Below are 25,086 nucleotides of genomic sequence, written 5' to 3'. Positions count from 1 at the left end.
CTGAAATCAGGAAGTGCTTCTTTCTTTTCTCTATTCCAGACATTATTTGCAATCTAACATAGATTGTATGTCTCTTCACATGCATGCAAGTATGTTAAGTTTACTGCTTACCAAGAGTGTCTTTAATAAGTATGTTCAACTTTTGTTCCATGTTGATTCCTCTATCATCTTTAGGTACCTGTACCCGATTAACTATTTCTTGTTTAATGGAGTTGATCACAAAGAGTAAATTATCTGCAAAGAGAAAAAGCTGGTTTAGATCTACAGCACATTCCCTCTGGAGCAAGAGATCCACAGTTGTCCACACACTGTAATCTGTTAAGTGTCAAAGGTGTCACATCACACTTACTGTAAAATTAAGAAGTACTACTTTACATCTGTAAACATATTTTCACAACTATTTACATTACTTGGATACATTTGCATAATTTACATCTGTAAAGTAGCTCAACACACTAGGTAACCCAATCTACATACACTTTATGGAGTGCACTGATTTTGTATTAACAAAACCGTTAGGTTTGTACCAACCCTGTTTTCTGTATAAACTGTCAGGTATGACCCAGGTTACACAACGGTGCAAAACACAGACGTGTCTGAACAAAAAGAAAAATTAAGATGTGAAGAGTTGTATTTACCATATTCCGTGTTGAGACCCCAGAGTTTTACTTTATTGGCTTCATACTGGGCTTTCTTTTTTAGTCTACAAGCCCTATAGTAAGAAGAGGGGAAGAATTAGAACACTAACAAAAATTCCAGAATCCTAAGACCATCTGTCTGTTTGCCACACAAACTTACCAACCAATACTCCCAGAGCTGTGATGTACAAAATCATTTCTTTACTGACTCACCTCCACTGAAAGCACTCTGCTACCTGTATTTGCTTACCATTTCACACTTGTGGATTTTATCACTGTATCAATCATTTGCCCTGCAGCTAAGTAAACCAGCCTCCAGTGGAAATACATCGTTATCTAGGGAACGGGCAAACTACATCTCCGAACTGCCAGTTGCCCTGCTTTTTGATAAAACTGGTAATTGGCCCGCTGCAGGAACTGCCACGATGAAGCAGGAACTCTTGAGGCAAAGATTAGTTAGATCTTAATTGTACAGTTGTAGTAATAAAAGTTTATTAATCCTTGTAGCGTTATCTAATATTTACCTGGAAGCCAGCTTGTTCTTTTCTTTTCTTGACCTCGGTCTGGCAGTTAAGGGAAGTTCACTGACTGGTGTCAGGTCACTGATCACCTTATTCAGCTTCCTCAATTCATTACCAATCTGTAGCAATTTTCTGGGGTTGGGAGTCAGGTCTTCTACATCAGTCCTCCGTGACTTCTTTGCTGCATATTTTCCTGTTTGAAATATGCAGGAAATTGGGTTGGGAAGTGACACAATATGTACATAAAGCTGTGAAAAAAAATTCCTAAATATGTATTTTTTTGGGTGCAGTTTAAGTTCCTCTGTTCATTACAAGAGAATGGACTGGAATCATGTGATCCCTACGGCCTTTCACAATAGCAAGAGAGTTTCCAGACAAACTGCTTTGTACAATTCATATGATATCCAGATCAGATAAGAGCAAATACTGCTGGCCAGGCTACTGGATGTGAAAGACAGTACACACACAACTGTGCTAAAAAACGTATGTCACAAGTTCAAACCCTGTTGTTTTGCCCCAGCTGTAACTTGCTAACTCATGGGTTCAACCAATAGATGCTCATGCACACACAGGTTGATTGAATTCCTAATTAATATTATTGCTAAAGTTCCGTATTAATAGGAAGAGTGTTGAGGCCTCATACTGAAACAATCTTCAGTGACACTGAGCTTAAATGATCCACATAAAGGCCAGTTAACCCCTTTTATATGTATTTGAAGCTATTTAGGGCCAGATTTTCCTGAAGAGATATACATATTCCAAGACAAAATCTATGCTCCTGAAGATTCTCTGCCCCTTGCCATGTGTCTTTTTCTAGATTTCTGTTAAAAATTCCAGTTGTTACAGACACTTGCATGAAAATGTTAGTAAAACTAACAAAACCAGCTACAGAAATATTTATTAGAGAGCTGATAATTTAGCATGATTTATCTGAGGTAGTAGATGGCCTTGGTAACGTGTATGTATATGAAAATAAAAAAAATCCTGCATGTGTTATATACTGTAGCTTCTGGATATTAAGTAGTGTTTGATCCTTCAAATCCCTTGCATACACACCTGACTTAAAGGTCACTTGCTCCTCCAAGTGTCTGGTGGGACTGAGTCCTCAAGGCATGTTTGGTTGTTGTTCAACAACAAGTATAGATATAAGCCTTCATAAGAAGGAGCAGTGATAGGGACTTTAGATAGGGACAAGATAAACCTGCATAGAAAACCTAAGCAGATTAAAATAATATTTTCTTCCCTGAATAAACCTACAAGCAACAACAACAAAAATATATTTTGGTTTAACAGAAGGTAAACTGCCATGTTAAGAACAGTAATTTTCAACTGTGAGGGAACATTAACATTACAACCAGGGAAGCTGGTTTCCATTTTCTCCTTCAAAGCCTAAATCAAATGGAGCAGCCTACCAAAAGAGGTCCTGCGACAAGAAAACAAACATTACTCCTAAGGGTGGTTTGTTCTGGGTGATGTTAGTCATGTCTGCGGTACAGCAAATTCCTAATCAAAAAATTACGGGAATAAAACACAGTTGTTAGACCAATTGGTTTATGTTTCCAAGAAGGTATTTTAAAGAAATGGTCTATTCACAGAAGAGTAACTGCTTCACTGTGCTGCATTCACACAGGTGGGAGAAACAAGTAGGGAGGAGCAGAAAGAGACAGTTACGCCTTATTGCTTGTCCTCTAGTTCATACTGCAGTTAACATGAACTTTGCATCTCAGATCACTTCCAGCTTGCTTCTGACACAAGCAAGACTGAAACCCAACAGCTAGCAGGACCAACACCAGCCAAGCGACCCATCCAATGTGTTTACAGTATCACACTGAGAAAATTTCAAACTCTTGGGGTTTCCACTGAAAGCCCTTGGAAGTTACAATTCTCAATTCATCCACCTTCCTCTGGAAGAAACCACACTGAAAGTTACTACTGTATATTCACTGTGCCTTCCTTGGACACTGTGCAGAAGTCTGCTAATTGAGCAACAGACTTACAGTGTTTTAATGATTTATTTTCATGGCCAAAACACAACTTCTCAGCACTTGCAAGTATGGGAGTTTGGCTACTGAAGGTGTCAGAATGAAAGACGTTCACTTGTAATTAGGACTCCCTTCTTACCATGATGGAGACCATTCTTCTGATACATGTTACTTGGTAACGTATCCCGATTCCACTCAGATGGCCTCAGCATTCTTTCTTGTTGTGATGGTGTTAATTGCTCGCTGTACTCCCAGAAGTATCTTCGCTTGCCTCTTTTCCGAGAGGATATTGCAGTCATTTCTTTTAAATCCTCCACAGAATCATTTTCATACCCTAAAAGGATGCATTGCATTGTTTATATAATATTGACAAAACTGTTTCTAGCCCTTTAACAGTGGACTGAGTAGTCAAGTTATAAGCAAAACCACAGTCAAGGCCTGTTTTACATTATCTAATAGACTTGGTTTTCAGTGTCAACTACTACTGGCTACTTGCCTTAAATCCAGGGATGGACATTAAGCCAGTGATGGTGCTTCGTTAGTTGAAAAGAGACAAATGATTTATGCACTGAAAGCCCATTTATGTTCTCTGGCCCCCTAAGCTCTGTTGCTTTTCTCCCCCCACAATCACACCACTGCAGGGTACAGACAACAGCTGCTGAAGCATGTTCTTCCACCCTTACAATTTTCTCCATGACTGTGCAGGAACATAATCCTAACTCGCCTCCACATTTTCATTAATCTCTAATCAAAAAGCATGGAAAGAGGAGCATATAATGAAGATGGATTAGCGAAAGACTAACAAAGAAAGCAAAATTATTCCGTCATGGAATATTCCGAGTTGGAGAGGACCCATTAGGATCACTGAGTCCAACTCCTGCTCCTTTTTGAGTTTGAATGCCTTTGGGAAATAAATCAAACCACCCCTCTCTATTAGATTCAAGGAAAGGGGCTCTGTTATCAGGACAATGACCTAAAGCCCATAAGAAAAGACCATCTAAATTGAAGGGATATGGACACAAGCTGTTCAATCTCTTCCTCACCTCTTTTGTGGGATGAAGAAAAATGATCCACAGTAAAACTATACAGTATTTTACAGGTATATTATGACGCACTTGATAAGATGAACTGTTCATGAAGTACAAGGAAACTGTAATGCCATTACCTACATAGCATAAATATTTATAGAGTAATTATGTAAACACAAACCACAGTTTTTAAAATCTTATGTATGCTTCAGAAAGTAAGACAAACTATACTAAGGTTAAAAAACCCCAGACAACTGCATTGCCTTTCGTAGTAAAATGCCATGTAATAATTTACACTTACTTATAAAAAGAATGTATTTCAAAACACCACATACACTGATGAAGCTAAAAGAAAAGCCAACCACCAAAAGGACCATATACTTAAGAAGCCTTGACCCCACATGCCTGAGCTCTGCTTCATCTTTTAACAGTAGCACAAAAACACTTCCTTCTTTTTAAAACAGTCCAGTAAGTCAGTCTGTTTGCACTTGAAAAACCAGTTGAAAGAGGAAAATCAAACTTTCTTGCTTTGGTCTGACTCTCACCTCATCACCCAAAGTATGAATAAGTTAGGTGTGCAGAAGGATGAAATCAGTTTTAAAGTTCTGTTTCTAGTAATCTTGTCAACTCATTTACTTTGATTCTCTAGTGCATTAAAAAGACAGCATTTTAAAGGCAAATCAAACAATGAAGCATGTTTTATAAAACATTTTCTCTTATACAGCCAAAATTATTATGACAATTTACATTTCAAATACCATAAATATTTTTAACTGTACTTCCATTTTACACAAATGCTGTTTGACATAAGTATCAAATACTATATGTTAAAAACCTCACTTACTTTCCACTTGAGAAAACATGTCAAGCTATGCAACTCATTATATAGATATGTATAAATTTAGCCCATCTCCATGATAACACAGAATTAAGCCAACCAATGAAAACAAATCTCTTTAAGAGCTGACGTGTACAAATGTACAAGGTTAAAATCAAGACTTCCTGTTTGCTTATTTAAACTATAATTAAGTTAGCAACTTAAATTATGTTGACTTAATGCATCCTGCCTTGCAACACTAACACTGACCTGCTATCATTTTAAAGTTACATAGAATAATCTAGCGCACAATGTCTTAACCTAGTCCATAACATCTAGGAGCCCAACGTGGCTGTTTAGCTTTTCTGCGCTGTATTCATCCTCCTTGAACTCTCCTCTTAGCAAAGATCATATCGCAGTCTCACTTTCTTTGGCAGGCTTCTAAAAAGTCTGAAAGGGTTCTTATATTCACCTGTCAAGCCGTGCACAAGTCCCTCCTGAAAAAATCTTTGTTCACATCTCTTACTATGGTTTTAGGTTTAAATTCACCGTGGTTAAATTCAGTAAAAGAGAACAGGAACAGGACAGACATGACTTTTGCATCCTACCAGATTAAAAGCAAAAAAACCTCCACCAAAACAAAACCAGAAAAAACCCTTTCCCTACCATTAAGTCATACTGACTTCTGTCAAATATAAAGAGTCTTCTTCCCCCATCTGATGGTCCAGGTGCTCAGAGGATGCAACACGAATTTGTTAAACAATCTCCATGTCTCTACAAGCACTTTTCCCTTTCAGCTATTTCTTCTCAAGCTGCTACTGGAAACTGAATCAGTTGTTGCATCTCCCATTTCTGGAATCTCTAGTAGTCACTACTCGATGGGAGAAATAGTAATTTCCAAATATTTCTATTAAATGAGATAGATAAAATACACCAGTAATGGCAAAAAAAGTTTAAGTGCTAGAAAGGTCTGGGCTGATAATTCCCATAATAAATTACCTTTGCAATTGGTATTTGACCAAGTAACTATTTGACTAAAACTGCTAAACCTGTACCATGGTGACAGTAAAAACATTGTTGATAGCCAGTCACATTTTTAGATATTTCTGCAAGTTCCTGAAGTTCACTATATCTAATTATTTCCTCAGACAACACTACGGCTTCAAGGAAGTATTTCATGCACTCCAAAACCCATACATGAAGAACAAACAAAAGCAAACTGTATAAAATACATCAGAGGGCCAGCAATAACTGATAATTTTTTGTCCTTTCAGTAAATTACATCTTCACTCTAAATTTATCAACCGATTTTGCTTTTAGTACTATGGAAAGTTAAATCTTCCCATGCCATGCCTGTTTTTAGAAACTTTATGCCTAGTATTTACCTTTATTCTAAAGGCAAAAAAGCAACACAAAGTACAAGACGGACATAATTAAAATACCTGGAGACATCACCTTCTAATATAATCAAAACATATCATGAAACATAGTATCGCCATACTTGAGGTGAATGGCTTCATTCACTTCAAGTTGTAGAAAGGTACAAGTGCTTCAGTTACTGTACCGCACAATGTAGTTGTATTTAGAAGGCGAGAGCAATTGCTCTCAGTACAATTCGAACAAATGGCAAACAGTTAATGTAATTCCACCAACGGAAATCCCAGAATTTTAATACGACACCCCTTTTTCAAGGGTACCAGGCTTTTTCTGTGCAACAAGCCTCCGTGGGCTGCAAGGCACTGTGCAGTACAGCAATCATTGCAGAGCTGTAATAGCTACTCAAAGCCCCCAAAAGTAGAGGGAGCTCAATTCAGAAGAAGGGAGGAAGAGAATTTTAAAATGCTAATAAAAATGTGTTATGTACATGGAAGAGAATTTTAAAATGCTAATAAAAATGTGTTATGTACATGTAAAAGTAACATAAAGGGCATAATGCTTGACAAGTTTAATGCCAACTCAGGAAATCCACTTAAAAAAATAATCTAATCTGAGAGTTCATTATGACAAACACTGACAAGCTTTAGGGAAGCTGCTGTTTTTAAAAAGGCAAAATTTCAGCTGCTTTCCCCTTGAAGTTACATTACTGCCAAATGTCTGAATACCTTAATTCTTATACTCTATTACAAAGCATTTATAAAATGTGAATATTTTAATACTTTCTACAATGAGACTAATAGTTGGTTACAGTCCTGTCCCTTTCACTTCAGATTTTAGTTTTACACAATGTTACCGCTTCGTTACCTTCTAGGTGAAGGTTAGTTCTTATTTCTGTTGTTAGGGCTCCATTTCTACATGCAGAAGAGAGGAATTCAGTATCCTTTGAAGACCCACTAAGTGTTACTGCTGAAAACCACCAAGAAACGGTTTGATTAGTTTCAGTGGTAGGTATTCTTCGGATTCTGTGGAAAACTATACCTACAGTAGGACTTGAGTAGCTTCACTCAGGCTATGATTTCATACCAGCTGTCAAGAGCTACAGCCCTGATAAATCCAAAGCAGCAACCTACTGAAACACTAGAAAGCTCTGCACATCCTATCATCAAGCCACAAAAAAAAAAAAAGACAACAACTGCAGGTAGTTGCTCTACAACCTTAGGCTACAAGCTAGGTTTCCTGTATTCTCTCATTATTTTTGTTGCATGACCACAGTTTATGCAGTTTTGCTTGAAACAGGGCAATAAAGACCTTGTATAGTTTTCATTAATTATATTTTGCAAAGCACTTAGAAAATCTGGGATGAAAGTTTGTAAGTTAAGATCAGTGTTGCTCATCTGTAACTATAAAGCATTCAAAAGCATTCTTTCCCACTTGGCAGACAAATCCATTAACCTCTGTTAATAAAGCCCAACGTTGCTGGTACCTGGTTCTGAGAAAGTATCACTGATGTCGTCATCTTTATCATCCTCATAATCTTCCTCCTCATCATCATTTTCAGACAGCTCATGCTCACTACCAAATCCTTCATCATGGTCCTCATCTTCAATATCGTCTTCATCATCCTCATCTTCCTCAGGGTCTCCTTTGGCTGACTGCTCACCCAAACTGTCTGTTACGAAAAGAGAATAGTTGTGCTCTTCTTTCTTCTGTGAAGAATCTGACACTGATGTGCTGGCAGAAAGACTGCTCTCCCCCACAATAAGCCCTGGGGTTTCCTGGGGTGGACTGAGGAGCAGTTCTTGAGTCTCTTTAAAAGGCAAAATAGGAGGTGTACTGTGACTATGCGGAGACTCTATTCCTCTTCTTTCTTGTCTCTTTGCTACAGCACCACAATAACAGGTGTTCTCCTTTGCTGCATCAGCATGCGTCTGGCTCAGCACTGGTCTGCTCTGTGGTAAAGGATTGATCTTTACTTTTGCCTTTTTAACATAGTCTTTACATTCAACATGAATGTTCACCTTTTCATTATTGTACACATTAGTCTTCACCATGATTTGCGTACTGGAAGCAGGCTGAGTTGCAGGTTTGCTTGCCTTCTGAACACAGTCCGACAAAGGTGCCTCAGCCTGAATGTTCTTGGAAGAACAGACTGGGGCTGCTGCTCTGGTTGCAATCTTTTTGCCAGGTAACAAAGAATTTAAAGGATTTTGTTTTACACTAAAGAGCAAATCAGGGTAGTAGAGTGAATCAGAAACAGGTTGGGAGTCCTCACTGTTAAGCTGAGCCAGTGTTGGTGTTTTGCTTATCACCTCTTCATCTTGGTATGGGCTTGAAAAGTCATCAAGGCCCAAGTAATCCACCTCTTTTGTTCCCCAGATGTCACAGCTGGTTAATTTAGTGTACTTAGTTAAGTCTTCACAGTAGGTGTCCCACTGCTCCCACTTTGAGGTGAGAGCAGCTTCTTTGTCCAGGATGTCTGTAAAAGACTCCAAGTTCTCAAGGTCTTTGCAGTCCTCCATTGAAAGTAAGTTGTCTCTGGAGCTTTGCTGATAGTCCATTTCTCTGTCCTATGCATAAGAAAAGTTAAAAATTAATACAAAAAAAGTATCAATCATCTCTGCCTCTCTTTAGTATGGTGAACTTAATTCCAGTGAAGTGTAATAGAGTAACAATGTACAAAGACACCTCAAGTTTCAACTAAAAGCTTCTTTTGAGGGTCAGAATGATGTTCAGCTTCTGCGCTTCACCAGCAGATCATAGACTGGTTGGGGTTGGAAGGGACCTCTGGAGATCATCCAGTCCAACCCCCTGCTCAAGCAGGGTCACCTAGGGCAGGCTGCACAGGGTCACGTCCAGGTGGGTTTTGAATGTCTCTGGAGAAGGAGACCCCACAGCCTCCCTGGGCAGCCTGTTCCTTTTCAGATGGAACTTCTTGTGTTGCACTGTGTGCCCATTGCCCCTGGTCCTGTCACTGGGCACCACTGAAAAGAGCCTGGCCTGTCCTCTTAACACTTGCCCTGAAGATATTTGTAGCCCTTGGTAAGATCCCCTCTCAGTCTGCTCTTCTCCAGGCTACACAGGCCCAGCTCTCCCAGCCCTTCCCCACAAGGGAGATGCTCCAGTCCCCTGATCATCCTTGTAGCCTCCGCTGGCCCCTCTCCAGCAGTTCCCTGTCTCTGGAACTGGGGAGCCCAGCACTGGACACAGCACTCCAGACGTGGCCTCGCCAGGGCAGAGCAGAGGGGGAGGATCACCTCCCTGCCCCTGCTGGCCTCGCTGCTCCTAATGACCCCGGGACACCACTGGCCTTGGCCACCCGGGCACATGGCTGGCTCACGGGCAACTGGCTGCCCACCAGACCTCCCAGGTCCTTCTCCGCAGAGCTGCCTCCACAGGGCTGTTCCTCCCCAGGTGCAGGACCTTTGACTTGCCTTTGCTGAACTTCATTGGGTTCCTCTCTGCCCAACTCTCCAGCCTGTCCAGGTCTCGCTGAATGGCAGTGCAGCCTCCTGGGGTATCAGCCACTCCTCCCGGTTCTGTATCATCAGGAAGCTTGCTGAGGGGACACTGTCCCTTCATCATGTATTGGGTTTGCATGGCAAGGCTTTGGTAGTGGGGGGGCTACAGGGGTGGGTTCTGCGAGAAGCTGCCAGAAGCTTCCCTCATGCCCAATGGAGCCAGTCCCAGCCAGCTCCAAGACAGACCCGCTACTGCCCAAGGCCGAGCCCATCAGTGAGCGCGGCAGCACCTCTGGGATAATATATTTAAGAAGGTGGGGGAAAAACCTGCACAACAAAATTGCAGTTGGAGAGAGGAGTGAGAATACATGAGAGCAGTAACTCTGCAGACACCCAGGTCAGTGAAGAAGGAGAGGGAGGAGGTGCTCCAGGTGCTGGAGCAGAGTCTCCTTGGCTGCCTGTGGTGAAGACTATGGTGAGGCAAGCTGTGCCCCTCAGCCCATGGAGACCCAGATGTCCACCTGCAGCCCATGGAGGACCCCACTCTGGAGCAGGCAGATGCATCCAAAGGAGGCTGTGACCCTGTGGGAAGCCCGTGCTAGAGCAGGCTCCTGGCAGGACTTGTGACCCTGTGGGGGACCCAGGCTGGAACAATCTGTTTCTGAAGGACTGCAACTCGTGGAAGGGACCCATGCTGGAGCAGAATGCAAAGAACTGTAGCCCGTGGGAAAGACTCACATTGGAGAAGTTTGTGGAAAACCGTCTCCCATGGGAGGGACCCCATGCTGGAACAGGGAAAGTGTGTGAGGAGTCCACCCCCAGAGGAGGAAGGAGTGACAGAGACAATGTGTAATGAAATGACCACAACCCCCATTTTCCATCCCCCTGCACTGCTGGCAGGGAGGAGGTAGAGAAAACTGGGAGTGAAGTTGAGCCTGGGAAGAAGGGAGGGGTGGGTGGTAGGTGTTTTTAAGTTTTGGGTTTATTTCTCATTATCCTACTCTGATTAGAATGGTAATAAATTAAACTAATTTCCCCAAATCAAGTCTGTTTTGCCCGTGAGAGTCATTGCTCAGTGATGTCCCTGTCCTTATCTTGACCCACAAGCTTTTTGTTGTATTTTTTCTCTCCCCTGTTCAGTTGAGGGTTCAGAGTGATAGAGTGACTTTGGTGGGCACCTGGTGTCCATCCAAGGTCAAACCATAACAGTCATTCATGAATAAGTTGAACAGGACTGGACCCCACACTGATCCCTGGGGAACACCACAAGCTACAGGCCTCTAACCAGACTCTGCACCACTGATCACAACCCTTTGAGCTCTGCCATTCAGCCAGGTCTCAATCCACCTCACCGTCCACTTGTCTAACTCACACTTCCTGAGCTTACCTATGAGGATGTCGCAGGACAGTGTCAGAAGACTTGCTGAATGAAGTCAAGGTCGACTATATCCACTGCTCTCCCCTCATCTACCCAGCTAGGCATTCCATCACAGAAGGCTATCAGGTTCTAAAGAAATTGCTAAAGGTAGAAGTCAAATGCTGCTCAATTCTTTTTCTGCTTTTGCAATTCACCTGGTCATCAGAACTTGACTGGTACCCATATCCATGTATTTAAAACATGGAAGACATCACAGGCAAGCTGTTCTAGTCCCTATTAAGCTACGTTATCTTTGCTGTGTACCTAACACAATATGCTCAAGGTTACCAGCCCCTGGAAAACCTCATTCTAACATGATCAATTAACAGCTATGAGCTACCTTTCTCCCTTGATGTGGTGGCAGGGGGAAAAGAACATCGTATAAGTAGAGTCAATTTTTATTTTGCTTACCCTGCCTCCACAGCTTGGGTGAAGTAGCATATAGTTACTCTTGCAGAAAAGATTGTAAAGCAGAGTCTCATGCAACTTGTCTATCAAGCCTCTCCTGATGACCAGCTTTAACAAGTGCCTACTGAGGAAGCATTACATTTGCTGGACAAGCGGTTATGTTCTTCCCTCATCAGCAGCTAGCTACTGAGGAAGCATTACATTTGCTGGACAAGCGGTTATGTTCTTCCCTCATCAGCAGCTAGCAGTAATGAATAATCTTGTAATAAATAACCCTTTAACTACTACATGAACTAGGGTATTAGTCAAGGAGAGGAAATTAATAGACTCACAGAAAGATGACCTACCAGTTCATACATGAAGTCTGGATCTGAACTGCTTGCCAAGAGATCTGTGCTCATCAGAGTCTGCTCTGAAAACACATGGCTCCGAAAGGCATCCCCAAAAGGAGGGTCCATTCCACTCACACTGGGCTACAACAAAATTGACACTGACATTTGAAGCATGCTAGAAAAAGGCGTATTCTTTTCTTCAACAAAGCATAAAGAGTATTGCCATTTCATCCAAGTCCCCGAAATTGTGCTATGCTTGCATCTGGAATGTTTTTACCTACACAAGTAAAGGTGTTTTTTGGAGATGGAGAAACCCCATTTCTCAGAGTGAGAGAATGCTTTAAGAGCAGCTAACAACATGCAGCTCTTTGATTAAAGGTCACATTTCTATTCATCATGCAGCTGCAAGAGCATTGCTCATTCACTCTTTTCTGTTGGTTTGAAATTCTCATGCATTTGCCAAGCTTAGGAATATGTTAGCACTTGTAGAAGAGGAGTGAGTCCTGGCAAGATCTGCGATTATCAATAGGCACTAACACACTCAGAAGGCCTTCACCCCAATACAAACCATTCTGTACTAAAGCAGTGTTGACTGCTTTTAGAACCATTAGGATTCATGAAACTTCCACCTGAGATCATACAAAAGCAAAATTTATTACAACTAAATCAAGAGTGTCATAGCCCTTGAGAATGAAGTGGAACTTTGCAAGAAAACATTACGCAGGATGACTGGGCACATAGGGAATGGGCAGCAAGGCTTTCTGCTAGATTTAATTCCAGACCTCTATTTCTCTTCTAGACACACTTGCCCTGAGGGCTGGGAAGGGAGAAACACTGTACTGCTGAAAGTCATTCAGTGTGCTGATGTGTGAATCACTGCAGTAATAAAAGGCTGCTCTCCAGGCATCCACCCTAATCAAGACAACTTTGCTGAATCTTGCTGTGTGAACAAATACAGTACCAAGAGCAGCAACATAGCTTCCACCATAGACACTACTGAGACACTAAAAAATATAAACCATTTAATATCTTATACATTCTCCCCGGTAACACCAATCAAATTTACTCTTAATCTTTTTTTTTTTTTTTTTTTTTTAATAATGAAGCAAAAATTATTTACAGAAGCCAACAAAACCGTAACAGACTTACCTGAGGCATTTCCAAGCCCAGATTCCCCAAATCCAATTCCAAACTTCTTGTTTTATGCACTAGTAGCTTCCTTTCCAGCTTTACTTCGGTCTCAGTAAGTTTACACAATCTGTGCAATGAATTTTTTCCTTAGGATAACTGCAGTTCACCCTGATGGAGCTCTTCTATTTGTAGACTTCTGTGTAGAATAAACACAGCAAAGCCCCAAGGAGGGTAAGTAATCCTTCACCAAAGAGGTAGTGCTTAAAAAACAGCCAAAGTGAAGTAAAGACAAAAATTTCCCCTGAAAAGTGATTATTCTTCATGCTGGAATATATAGCAATTTTATTCCCCTGCCATCTTTCATCAAATGAAAAGCCACAGATGCTACAGAGCAGAGTTCCTGCAAAAACCTTTTTGGCTGAGTTACATTTTGTTGCCTTTTTTCCTCACTACCAAGGCCACGAGCTCTACAGACATATGAAAAGAAAAGTCTGCCTAATTGGAAATGACGCCTAGCGTACTGCTGGGTATACAAGAGAGAAACAATCTTTATGACTAATATAAAAGAGCCAATAAAATCTAAAAATGTCTCAGGCAAACGTCTCAAAATACTTATTTTGGAATAGGCAGTAATACTGTTTCAGCTGGATCTCTTCCTTTGCTTAAAATATTATTAATCCATCCAGCATCAGATAAGATTGTATCAATCACTCATACAGCAACATCTAGTGGCAGAGGGATTACAGCAAGCACGCTCACCGCCCAGCAGCAGAGGAAGGGAAGACATAGACTTCCCTAATAGAACAAACTAAAAATTGTGCCAAATTCAGAGCTGCTTAATAAAATATTTTCTCTATTAATTTCAAGGCACATGTTCAAATTGGTCCAATTTATCTATTAGTAATTTTAACAGTTTAGTAGTTTCTATAGACCCGCTGCTACTTCAGTTTATATCTATTTTTCTGAGCCTCATACCCTGCTTAATCCTGCATTCTTACACAATGTAAGGAAAAAATGAACTATAGAAAAGCAAGCACCTTAGCACAAACATCAGGAACTATACCTACACTAAAAGTATGACAAAAGACTTACAAAAAGTAACAGGAAGTAAAAAAAGAACAATGTTATATGAAAACCAATTAAAAAAAATCATTAATGGTATGAAACCTTAGTATGTAATGTAACTACACTGTCTTCAGGGATGCTGCTTTCTGTCTTGCTTGCCTGCAGGATCCCTACCCTTATATAAAAAGCCTCTTTAACAAAATAGCAGCATTAGAGGGGCATAATCAAAAACCTGAATCATCATACGTGTACAGTTTTTCAGCATTACCAGTTGTGCTGGTTTTGGTTGGAAGAGAGTTAGTTTTCTTCACAGTAGCTGGTATGGGGCTATGTTTTGGATTTGTGCAGAAACCAGTGCTGGTAACACAGGGATGTTTTAGTTGCCACTGAGCAGCGCTTACCCGGAGCCAAGGGCTTTGCTGCCTCCCGCCCCCCGAGGAGGACGGGGGGGGCACAAGGAGTTGCGAGGGGACACAGCTGGCACAGCTGACCCCAACTGACCAAAGGGCTATTCCACACCACATGGCTCGGCAATAAAGAGCTGGGGAAGAAGAAGGGCGGGGGGGGGGACATTCGGAGTGATGCCATTTGCCTTCCCAAGCAACTGTGTGGTGAATCCCTGCTTTCCTGGGGATGGCTGAACACTTGCCTGCCCATGGCAAGCGATAAATGCATTCCTTGCTTTCCTTTGCTTGTGCATATGACTTTTGTTTTACCTGTTAAACTGTCTTTATCTCAACCCACAAGTTTTATCACTTTTACCCTTCCAATTCTCTCCCCCATCCCAGCAGGAGGGAGTGGGCGAGTGGCTGCGTGGGGCTTAGTTGCTGGCTGGGTTTAAACCACAACATCAGTTAAAAACTATTTGTTTCTTTGAGCAAAATTCTTCACTCAGCATTGCTCCTAAGTCGGACTTTGGTGCAATTTGTTCAGGCTGTGTTTATTTGCTTGTTTTGAAAAACAAATAGCCAAGTAGAAGTGTTCTTCTACAGCAGAGCTACGCTCAGAACCCTGCTCTCACCAGCACATGACACCATCCCTGCACTTATTCCTCCTTTAAGATACAACTATTTTGTTAAATTCAGCATATACACCATCAGATTGTGGTAAAAAGAGAAACTATACAAAAAAGTCTTTACTTATCAAAACATACTGATTTTCAAATAATAGCTAAAATATGAAGAACAATTACAACCCCAGTTACACACATGTTCTCAGTAAAACCATGCTACCACTGCCAAAGCAAGACATTTCTTGTAAGGCCCTGTGTCAATTCAGGGCCAGCCCCTTCTGAGAAAATTTTCTTTCTGCTCTAAAATTTCCAGGGAACTCTTTTTCCTTATCCTAAAGTTTTAGGATAAATACATTTAAACTTAAGTTTGTGCCCCAGGGCAACGTGTCTCAACAACCTCCATCTCCCTTCACCCCACAAAGGCCACACTGCAGCAGAACTAGTCCTTCCTGTGTTGTTACATGTGGCATGAATGACTAATTCACTTTTCAGGCTCATCTGATCTAGGAGAAAGGGCTTGTTCTTAAATAAACTATGTTCTCCTATGCTAAGGAAGAGGCAAGAAGGATATAGTCTTTAACACCTTAGTACCTTACTCTCCATATGAGAACAGCAGAGATCGATGCCTTTTTCAACAGAACATCAGATTAATACTTTTGACATCAACACCAAGAACACCACCACCGTCTGCATTCACACGGGAGACTGTCAAAGTCCTGCTACTGCATGACGTTAAGAGAACAGAAAGGAGATGTTTGCTGCTTCCTGGCCAGCTATTCTTTGTTAGGGTTTTGTTAGAACACTTACTTCGTAGAACCACAGAATGGGTTGGGTTGGAAGGGACCTGAAAGACCATCTAGTTCCCACCCCACCCCCCGCCACGGGCAGGGACACCTTCCACCAGGGCAGGGTGCTCAGAGCCCCATCCAGCCTGGCCCCACGCACTGCCAGGGAGGGGGAATTCCTCAAGCCATTCCACTGTGTTTCATACACAGCAAGGAAAGAGGGGAGAAACTTAACCTGTACTGACACTGATTTCAACCAACCAATGCTTCCAAGTGTCATGACCAGGGGGCTTTTGAATTATTTATTTAAAACCCCTCAAAACAGACAATAAATGTTAAAAATATTTTCAACATCTCAAAGACTGGAGTGATCTTTTAGCTATAAAGTTATAGCACCATTTAAGAATGACAGTGCACGTCCTCTGGGGTCAAAGCAGTGTATCAGCTAATCTGATTGTTCCTGTAATTATATTTCATTCTTGACATTTTATAATATTATTATTTAAATGTGATTTGAATCCCATTAGGATCTATTCAAGTATTCTACAACATAAGATTCTTCTTGATAGCTCTGTGGAGAGGGGAAACATGGTGAAGCCATAAAAAGAAAGACACTGCCTCAGGGAGCTGCCCAATCTAGGCATGCTTCATGCTCCCAACAAAGCAGACCCACTTCCCACTGGTTTCTAAATTTTTCAGAATCATCAAGAATCTTCATTAAAAGACTGGTGTTCACATTTAACTACCAGTATTTTTTCATGAACTGGTAAATAAAGATGTAAAGCAGAAGTCAATGACACACACGGAAGCACAGATGTAAAATCTGAACTCACTGTGAAGGAAATTAACTCTGTAGACTGCAGCTGAAGTCCCGTTTTTACAGAATTTATTATTGGCAGTCTCAGCCCAAGACTGAGTTAGAACAGATTAGTACAGTTGTTACGTTATCTATAATGAATACAGATTTGAATGAACTGAAAGATCTGTGGCACAGCTCAAGAATAGCGGTATAAGAATTACTGAAGATAAATATAGCAGGAATTTCTACTTCATGACAATTTTCATTAATGCCTTACATCAGCCCTTCCCAAATGCAGAGATAAGAGGTTAAGAAATCCTGCATTTGCTTCACAACTGAATCGCAGGTGGAATATACAGCCCGAGGCACCGGGCAGGGTGCCGCCACTCCTTTTGGCAGCAGCCTGCAGTTAAATCAGATTAAGGTGATTAAGGAGCCAGTCCCTGAGCTGGTTCCGTGTCTGCAGATTCTTGAGTCACATCAGTACAGAGCTGCGCCCTGCTCCTGGGAGGCTTGCTTGTTCACTTGGTGAGAAAGGCAAGACATCTCAGGAACTGCTATGTTCATCTAACATTTAAGAATTTGGGGTACTGATGGAGGCATGTATATATGCATTGGTTAAAATCCCCATCAGTCATCAATAAGCAACCAAAACCTGCTTTACAGAGACAAATCCTAATGAAAAAATCCTCTGCATTTACATTTACTTTTTGGAAATGTGCATTTAGAGTAGTTTAACAGTGGTCCCAAGACACCTGGGAAGGCCAAACTTCAAACAATCCAGTAGCAAGCTTATTACATGACATCACTGACGCAGCAGTACATTTAAATTGGCAGGCAGCAGGACCTAAACTCAAACTGTGCAGCATTAAAGGGACGCACGGCAGTTACCATGCACGTGCCGCTTCCCTAGACTAGTAAACCACCCTTCTGTGACAATACATTATCTCCAAAGAAGCCCCTATAAGAGAAAAAACTAAACTGCCAGCTTTCAGCTTGACAACTCTGAAATCTCCCTCAGTCACCTGTATGAATCATTTGTACTGTAGCTGTAACTAAAGCTGCTATTTCTGTCTCAATTCAGATGTGTATTTTGTACCATTTGAAAAGCACACAGAGCATCGCTATACCATTCTGCTGATTGTACAGTGCTTATTATCACAGCAGCTAAATGCCTGTTATAAATACATTACACGAACAATTACACTTTTCATGATGGTGCCTGCATCGTACAGTTTGTCGAAGTTACATTTTTGATGCAGAGAAAAAAATAGCATGTCACAAGAGCTTGCCAATGATAAACCTAGAAACTCAGGCTAAAACATTCAAAATGCCAAATTCAGAATTTCAGAGAATGTACAAAACCTATACCACATATTTTAAAAGAACCATTATGTATTATGTAGCGTTTGCTGTATCTGGACATTTTATGAAGTACTACAGTTAGAGATGCAAGAAGTTCTACACTTCTCTTAAACCTTTTTTTCCTTCCAGTTTGTGACTGTTTTGTATTACAGAACAAACTTTGCTCAATGCAGTCTTCAAGTGCAGAACTTACTATCAAGGTTTTTTTCTTCCTTCTACATGAATCTTCAGTTATCAGCCAGCCTTTGAAAAATTACTGTACTTTTCTCCTCACCACAAAGACAGTAAGTTTTATTTTCTGGGGTTTCCCCCCCCCCCCCTTTTTTTCCCCCTTTCTTTTTTGTTCGTTTTGTTTGTTGTTGGGTTTTGCGTTTGGTGTTTTTTTTTTTTTTTGTAGCAGGTCAGCTCTTGTAGGAGGTCTTCCCTGCTTCCACCAACAGTAGCCTCATTCACCTGCTCATCCAAAGAAGCCAACTCCCTCTACCTTCTCAGTGATGTATTTGTACTAAAATGCCAGCATAAGCATCTAAGACACTATGCCTTTTGCTCTCTTTACCCTGAAGAGCAAACAACACCTGCTTAAGACACCCAGACCCTAAGTCTGATGGAGCATTGCCATGTAAAAGAACTAAGGATATGAAGACTGTTTCACTTCTTTCAATCCTCTTCCCTTCAGGAGAAGGAACTGCTACTTCCCTGTCTTTGTTCCTTTTTCTCTGCTGGCCTCCCCCACCAATTATTCTTCTGATCCTACTTGCTCACAGCAGATGAACTTCAATATCCGGAAGTGATACCACTAAACAGAAGCTCTGGTCTCCAATCACACATGCTTTCACCTGAGGTGAAAGAGCTGATGAATTACCAAAAAGAATACAGCACTACATTCTTTGTCTGAACGAATACCCCTACACCTCAATGCCTTCTACCCAGCTTTGGGGGGTATTCTACTTCAGTGCAACTGCATACGCAAACAGGCAGATGCCAATAACTGATCATCATGCAAGAGGCAGAAAAAAAAAAAGTTTAGGTTTTTTTTTATCCAACAAACAACGTATTGCATCTACATATTTTATAACGACTATGCACAGAATAACATATTTCTACTAGAAGTGCTACCTTTTCTGTACATTGTGGAGCAAAGACTGAGATTTTATTATTATTTTAGTGCCAAGAGTGGGACATGCAGTGTGTTAAACTTATTAGAACTATATTAACACACTAAATTTAAACAGTTTTTATTGTTAAAATATGAATTGCATAAATCTTTATTAAAATGCCATCGTAGAGTTAGGGGAGTTGATCTTTTTCTGAGCCAGAGACTTCCCCTGAGGCAGAATGTGGCCAAAGCAAAGACAGAAAACAAAAGCAAAACTAGACAACAATTTAGCTTACAGTCTCCAGCAATATTCTGCATTCCTACATGACACGCGCTTCTGTATTTTTTTCTAACAGTGCAAAGTCTTTCAAGGTAAGAAAAAAAAATAATTCTAAAGTTCTCAGAAAAAACCCTCTTATGATGAAGAGAATGGTACGATCTAGTCTACTCTTCATACTGTAAGATTATGCTTTGTTATACTTTGGTTAGAAATTGGTTACCAGTACACCATACTTCAAAGTCAGCAACAAATCAGAAAAACGCATCAGTCAAAACAGTCCAAAAAGTAAAAAACTGCAACGTAAGAGTTCAGAACAGGAGTATTTTTTAATATATATATATGTAATAATATATTCAGGCAATTTATTATAGCAAGGTCTACACCTTAAAATGTATGATTTTCAGAAAACTTTTGGTTTGACTTTCAAGCCAATACCAACTTTCAAGCACTTCTTATGAGGCACCAAATGCTTCACGAAGCACACAGTATGGACATGCAAGTCATACGAATCTAAACCACTGTGTTCCCTCACTTGCGCCACACATTATGTACCAGTCCATTAGCTGGACAGAAGCTTCTATTTATACCCAATTAATTCCTGCTAACACTGAAGGGACTTCAAACCTTTGTCCTTCAAGAAGCTCTTTGCCACTCTCATTATTTAAAAAAACACGGCGAGGATGTTCAACAGCTTGATACCTTTGCTGCAGATTTATCTCCCATCAAAACCAGAACAATTCTTTCTTTGCTCAGGTAAACTACTGGCTACAAAGCACTGTATGAGGTCTCTGCCTTATTATTCACGCCTCTAGAAAGTATTATCACTGAACATTGGTATTTCTACAAGAAACCTTTCCTGCTAAAACTATGACCCAATGTATTACCCATAGAATTTCTGACTTCTCATTTAAGTTGCCAACAATAAAAATCGGCCAAGTTTCTAAAGCACCTGTGCCTGCCTCTCTGTAATTCTTACTATGAGAACACAGGCATAATAATAACAATTAACTCTCCCCACAAGGCCATGCAGAAGCACTTGGTTAAGCGACCTTAGGCCAAAGGCCTTTTTGTCATCAACTCCAAAACATTTTAAGTGTTTGAAAGACAGTATCAGAACCCGATTTCAAGAAGTTACCCTCAAGTGGCAACAACAAAGATTTTGCTTACTCTAAACAAGAAGTTAACATTTCAGCTGGTTTGGCTGAACGACTGAAACTTCAGCCTGTCACGTAGAGAAACCTGAAAAAGAGCCCATGTTTCATACCGGAGCGTGTGTGACACAGTGAATGCTGGTCGCGAAGTTATCTTTGATATCTGATCGGTTACATCAGACAATTCCCTGAGGAATCCCGTGGGCTGGCCTGGCCACGCTGCACCTCAGCGACCGAACCGCGGGCTCCTACACTCACCCTCGGGGCGGGGGGGAAATAAAAGTCCAGGCTTCGGCCCTTGGTGACACGAGGGTGTTTGGCGAGCAGCCCCCCCACTCAGAAGCCTGTGTGAGCTTAATCCAGGCGTGGAGAAGTGCCCAGCGCCCGTGTGGGGAGACACCGAACGCCGGAGGCGCACCCGAGGCGGCTCCTGAGCGGCCCGGGGGAGTTACCGGTGTCTTTTAAGCACAGTCTGTGGGAACTGGCGCACAGCAGGCGGCAGGAACGTGGCCCGTCTCCTCTCAGAGGTGGGGAACGGGACCACCTGTGTTCGGGAGCCGCCCGACCCCACCCCCGGCTGTCACCGGCTGCCGGCCGGTTTCGGCCGCGCCTGCGGACCCCGGCGGCCCGACCCCCAGCAGTGACAGGCTCCGGAGGCAAAGCGCTCCGGAGAGACGGGGCCGCAGGTACCAGCAGCCAGCGGCACTGCTGCAGCCCCCCGTCCCTCCCGCGGGCAGCGGCATGGCAGCTCTCGGAGGGAGCAGCTCTCGGAGGGGCAGCTCTCGGAGGGGCAGCTCGGCCCCAGCCCACACCGCGCCCCCGCCCCTGACCCACTAACACACCTCCCAACCAACATGGCCGCCCCGCCAGCCAGCGCGGAGCGCAGCCTAGCCCGGCCACCACCGCCCCGCCCCGCCCTCCCCGCCCGCTCAATGGCTCGCTCCTCAGCCACGCGCGCTCCCATTCGCCGCCGCCCACGCCGCTCACCCGCCCAGCGGCCCTTTCAAGCTAGGGTGAGGCGACATGTAAACAAACCCCCTTCCGCCGCTCCGGAGGGGACCGGCCGCAGCCCCGGGCCCCCCCGAGCGCAGCCGAGCCGCGTCCGCCCGCCTGTGGGGCGCTGCGAGCCCGCGCCGGCCTGCCCCCGGCCCCGGCGTGGCGGAGAGGGCGCGGAGGGCTTCCCTGCCCCGCGGGAGGCAGCCCCCGCCCTGCGGCCCACGCGAGGGCCGGGGGCGGTCGGCGCGGCCTCCCCCGGAGCGCAGCCCCCGCTGCCCGCGGGGAGCCCCTTCCCGAGCGGCCGGGGCTGCGGTTCGCCAGTGAGCCTTCGTACCCCCCCTCCCGCTCCGGTCCGTTACATAAAAAGCCGTGTCGGAGCGGAGTCCCTCCCGCCGCCCTGCCCCGCCACTCGCGGAGCCCCCTCCGCCGGGCCGGGACCCCTCTCCACCTCCTCGGGCCCCGCAGCTATCCCTACGGACCGCAGCTGCCCCGCCGAGCAACCAGCACGCCCCAGCCAGAGAAACCCCACGGTCACCCCCCGGCCGTCCCAAGCATTCAAACAGGTCGAAAGCGGAGGAGGCGACTCCGAGCCTGAAAAGCACCAGAGCGCAGGGACCGCCGAGCCCTCCCCACCCCCGGCGCGGCAGCTCCTCCGCCCCGCACAGCCGGCACGGCCCCTCTCCCCGGCAGGACGGCGCCTCCGCTTCCCCGCCGCTCGCTGCCAGCTCCGCTTCCCCGTAAAGGCGCGGGCCGCCCCTGACGGACGGCGGCTGGAGGGGACACCGACAACTCGCTGCGAAACCCGCGCTCCGTCCCCTGCACGTCCCTCCGCAGCCCCTCTCACCGCGCCCTCAAGCCACATCGGCGCTGCCCACCCCCTCCGGCCACCGGGCCCGAAACCTCAGCTCCGGGAGCTGGACACCCCCCGCGCACAGCTGCTCTCCGCAGCACCGGCGGCCACACCCCCCCCGCGCAGCGAGGGGAGCCGAGGGGGCGGTGGGCTCCCGCCGCTCCGCTCCGCTCCCGTCCGCTGTGCACCATCCCCGTCCCCTTCTCGGCGCCCGGCAGCCGGGCAGACACACCCCTTCCCGCGCCCCGCAGCCCCCTGCCCGGCGCGCACACCCCAACGCCGCCTCCTCCCCGCCGGGACGCCCGCCGCTCGCCACCGCCCCTCCAGCGGGGGTAGCGGGCCGGCAGCCCCGTCCCCCGGGGCCCCCCGCAGCACCCCCCCACGCCCCGTCCCCCGGGGCGCCCCGCAGCACCCCGCGCCGCCCTCCCGCCTCTCCAGGGCGCAGCCGCTGGCCAAGGCCGCCCCTCGCGGGCCGCACTCACCGGGCGGCCGGGGCTCAGCAGGGGGCGCCGCCCCGCGCGCTCCGGCCCGGACCCTCCATGCGGCTTCGGGGTTTGTTTTGTTTATGTCCCTTCCTGACGGGTTCCCGGAAATCGCGTGACTCGCCCCCCTCACGTGGGGAGGGAGGGCGGGCGGGGGCGGGGGGGGAAGGCCGCGCCAGCCAATCGGCGGCCGCCGCCCTGCCGGGGCCTCCCTCATCACGTGACGGCGGCGAGGCGCGCGGGGGGTATTTAAGGCAGGGTGGCGAGTGCCCGTGGACAGTGCGTGCTGGGGGCCGCACCCAGCTGGTTGGCGCTGCTGTGGGGGGGGGTGCCGCTCCTGACACTGTGCCCGGCCCTGCTCCTCCGTTCGTCTGCTACCGCCAGCCTCGTGGTTTTCGTGCTTTCCCCAGCCATGCACAGAGCCACCTCTCACAAGGACGGGTGTTAGGCCTCCATCACTTAAGAACAGCTGGGTCTTCCTAGTAGTAATTTCCCTAGTTGTATTATCTTACTATTTGTAAAGAATATTTCTTCTATTGTTCAGATGACTTAACTGCATTTCACCCCTCTGTGGTGAAAGAACAAAAGTTCTTTCCCCTGTACCTAAAATGCATAGTCCCTTACAATACAAAGAAAAAAAACCATTTTTCCCGCTAGAAGCTTTGTAACATGTGATTCTCGAAAGGAGGGACCAGCCACCCACCTCTGACAACTAAATTAAAGCCCTTTGCGTGAGTAAAATGCTTCTGTGATTTCCAGTAGAGGAAAAGCAAACTTCCATAAACTTCAGAACAATTTCCTGTGAGGGGCACAGATGCAGATACTTGAATTTCCTAAACAATATGAACAAAAGAAGTTAAAAGCATTGGAAATGACCCTGACCTAAACACTTGCTGTACCTGCCACCAGTGTTTATAACTCCCAGTCTTCAAGACCTGACTATGAAGTCCGTTTCCTTAATCTTCCTCATTTTTTTACCTTCCCCCAATAATACCAATGCACACAAGGAGATCAGAGAGTTTCTCTGCAGTCAGGCTTTCTATCTATTTCAGGCACCAGCCAGCTTCCTTCATGTATACTTTAACATTTAGCATTCTCTTCTGTTGTCAAAAAAACCCAAGAGGAAACTGTTGACGGCTTTGATACCTGCATTGTTTGTTAAACACCAGTGGCTGAATCTGTCTGCTCCAATTTCCTGTAGTCATGCAAAAAAAAAAAAAAAAAAGAAATTATCTGAAGCAGTGTTAATCCCTGGCACACATGGAGCAGACCATTCCATAATCACGATGTAGACAGTAGGTCACACAACATTCAGCAGAACAGAAACAAAACATTTTCAACTTCTTCAATCATGCTACCACCTGGTCTCAGTTTCAGAGAAAATATTAACCACTCAGATAAAGGGAAGTTTCTTTATCTGAAAAGCACCTAAATAAAAATTGAACCGGGGCTCGTTTGTCCAAGCTTTGAATAGCTCTTTATATTAAATTCACCAACAGTGAAACACACTGTGTAAACTGTTCTAGTTCTCCTTTGAAGTGATAGCTTAGAACCTAAAATAGAAAGCTTGTTAAAGAAAATGATAATACCAATATACTAATACCACTCTTTGTCATTGGATATTTTCTTTTTTGATTTCTCACTTCAGGGTAAGTATGACAGGCAGATCAATGTATTTTTAAAACTGTTACATATTCAAAATTGTCAACAATGTCTTGAAGCATTTCACATCCCCTCCTCATATGATGTTAACATGTATTATCCTCCACACACTTCAGAAAAAGACAACCAAACAACTGCCTAAGCTTTTGCAAGATCACTTGGTTTCAAATTTTCTTCAGAATTTTGTGACACACTATACAGTGTCATGGCGTACAACTTCTTGCACGTTAAAAGTACAGCTTTCCGTAGTAGGTAACTTGAAAAAAATTTCCACTATCCCAGTCCCAGCAGTCACTATGCTTATCTGTAATCATGGACGCATTCTTACTTCTTTTGCAGTTCATGCTGTCTCCAGTTTTCGATCATTGCAAGTTACAGCATTTTGTCAGGATCTTGACATTTCCTGTACAGTAAAGGGTACGATCCCATTGAAC

At 44.2% G+C, this 25,086-nt stretch overlaps 1 protein-coding gene across 10 annotated transcripts in view; it reads right to left on the bottom strand.

Moving 5' to 3' along the window:
- CREBRF (CREB3 regulatory factor) overlaps window positions 1-23,111 on the bottom strand; it is a 29,025-nt gene extending 5,914 nt beyond the window's left edge. Inside the window, exons 1-9 of one of the 10 annotated variants that reach the window (XM_055717633.1) lie at window positions 22,991-23,111; window positions 13,128-13,305; window positions 11,994-12,119; window positions 7,847-8,930; window positions 7,228-7,329; window positions 3,281-3,475; window positions 1,163-1,352; window positions 639-712; window positions 112-234 (exon numbers count right to left, since the gene is read on the bottom strand). In XM_055717633.1, the coding sequence (XP_055573608.1) occupies window positions 112-234; window positions 639-712; window positions 1,163-1,352; window positions 3,281-3,475; window positions 7,228-7,329; window positions 7,847-8,930; window positions 11,994-12,119; window positions 13,128-13,136 (1,903 nt within the window). In that variant the 5' untranslated portion in view covers window positions 13,137-13,305; window positions 22,991-23,111. Of the gene's footprint in view, window positions 1-111; window positions 235-638; window positions 713-1,162; window positions 1,353-3,280; window positions 3,476-3,498; window positions 3,886-7,227; window positions 7,330-7,846; window positions 8,931-9,794; window positions 9,900-11,208; window positions 11,341-11,993; window positions 12,122-13,127; window positions 13,306-15,777; window positions 20,662-22,990 lie in introns of those variants that run through there. The other 9 variants (XM_055717635.1, XM_055717634.1, XM_055717636.1 and 6 more) reach the window with 9 other exon arrangements.
- Between the last annotated feature and the right edge of the window lie 1,975 nt (window positions 23,112-25,086).

This window comes from Falco cherrug, chromosome 8 (genome assembly GCF_023634085.1).
Source record: "Falco cherrug isolate bFalChe1 chromosome 8, bFalChe1.pri, whole genome shotgun sequence".
Taxonomy (NCBI): Eukaryota; Metazoa; Chordata; class Aves; order Falconiformes; family Falconidae; genus Falco; species Falco cherrug.
The sequence above is the reverse complement of the archived record's forward strand: the minus strand, read 5'-3'. Positions and strand labels throughout refer to the sequence as shown.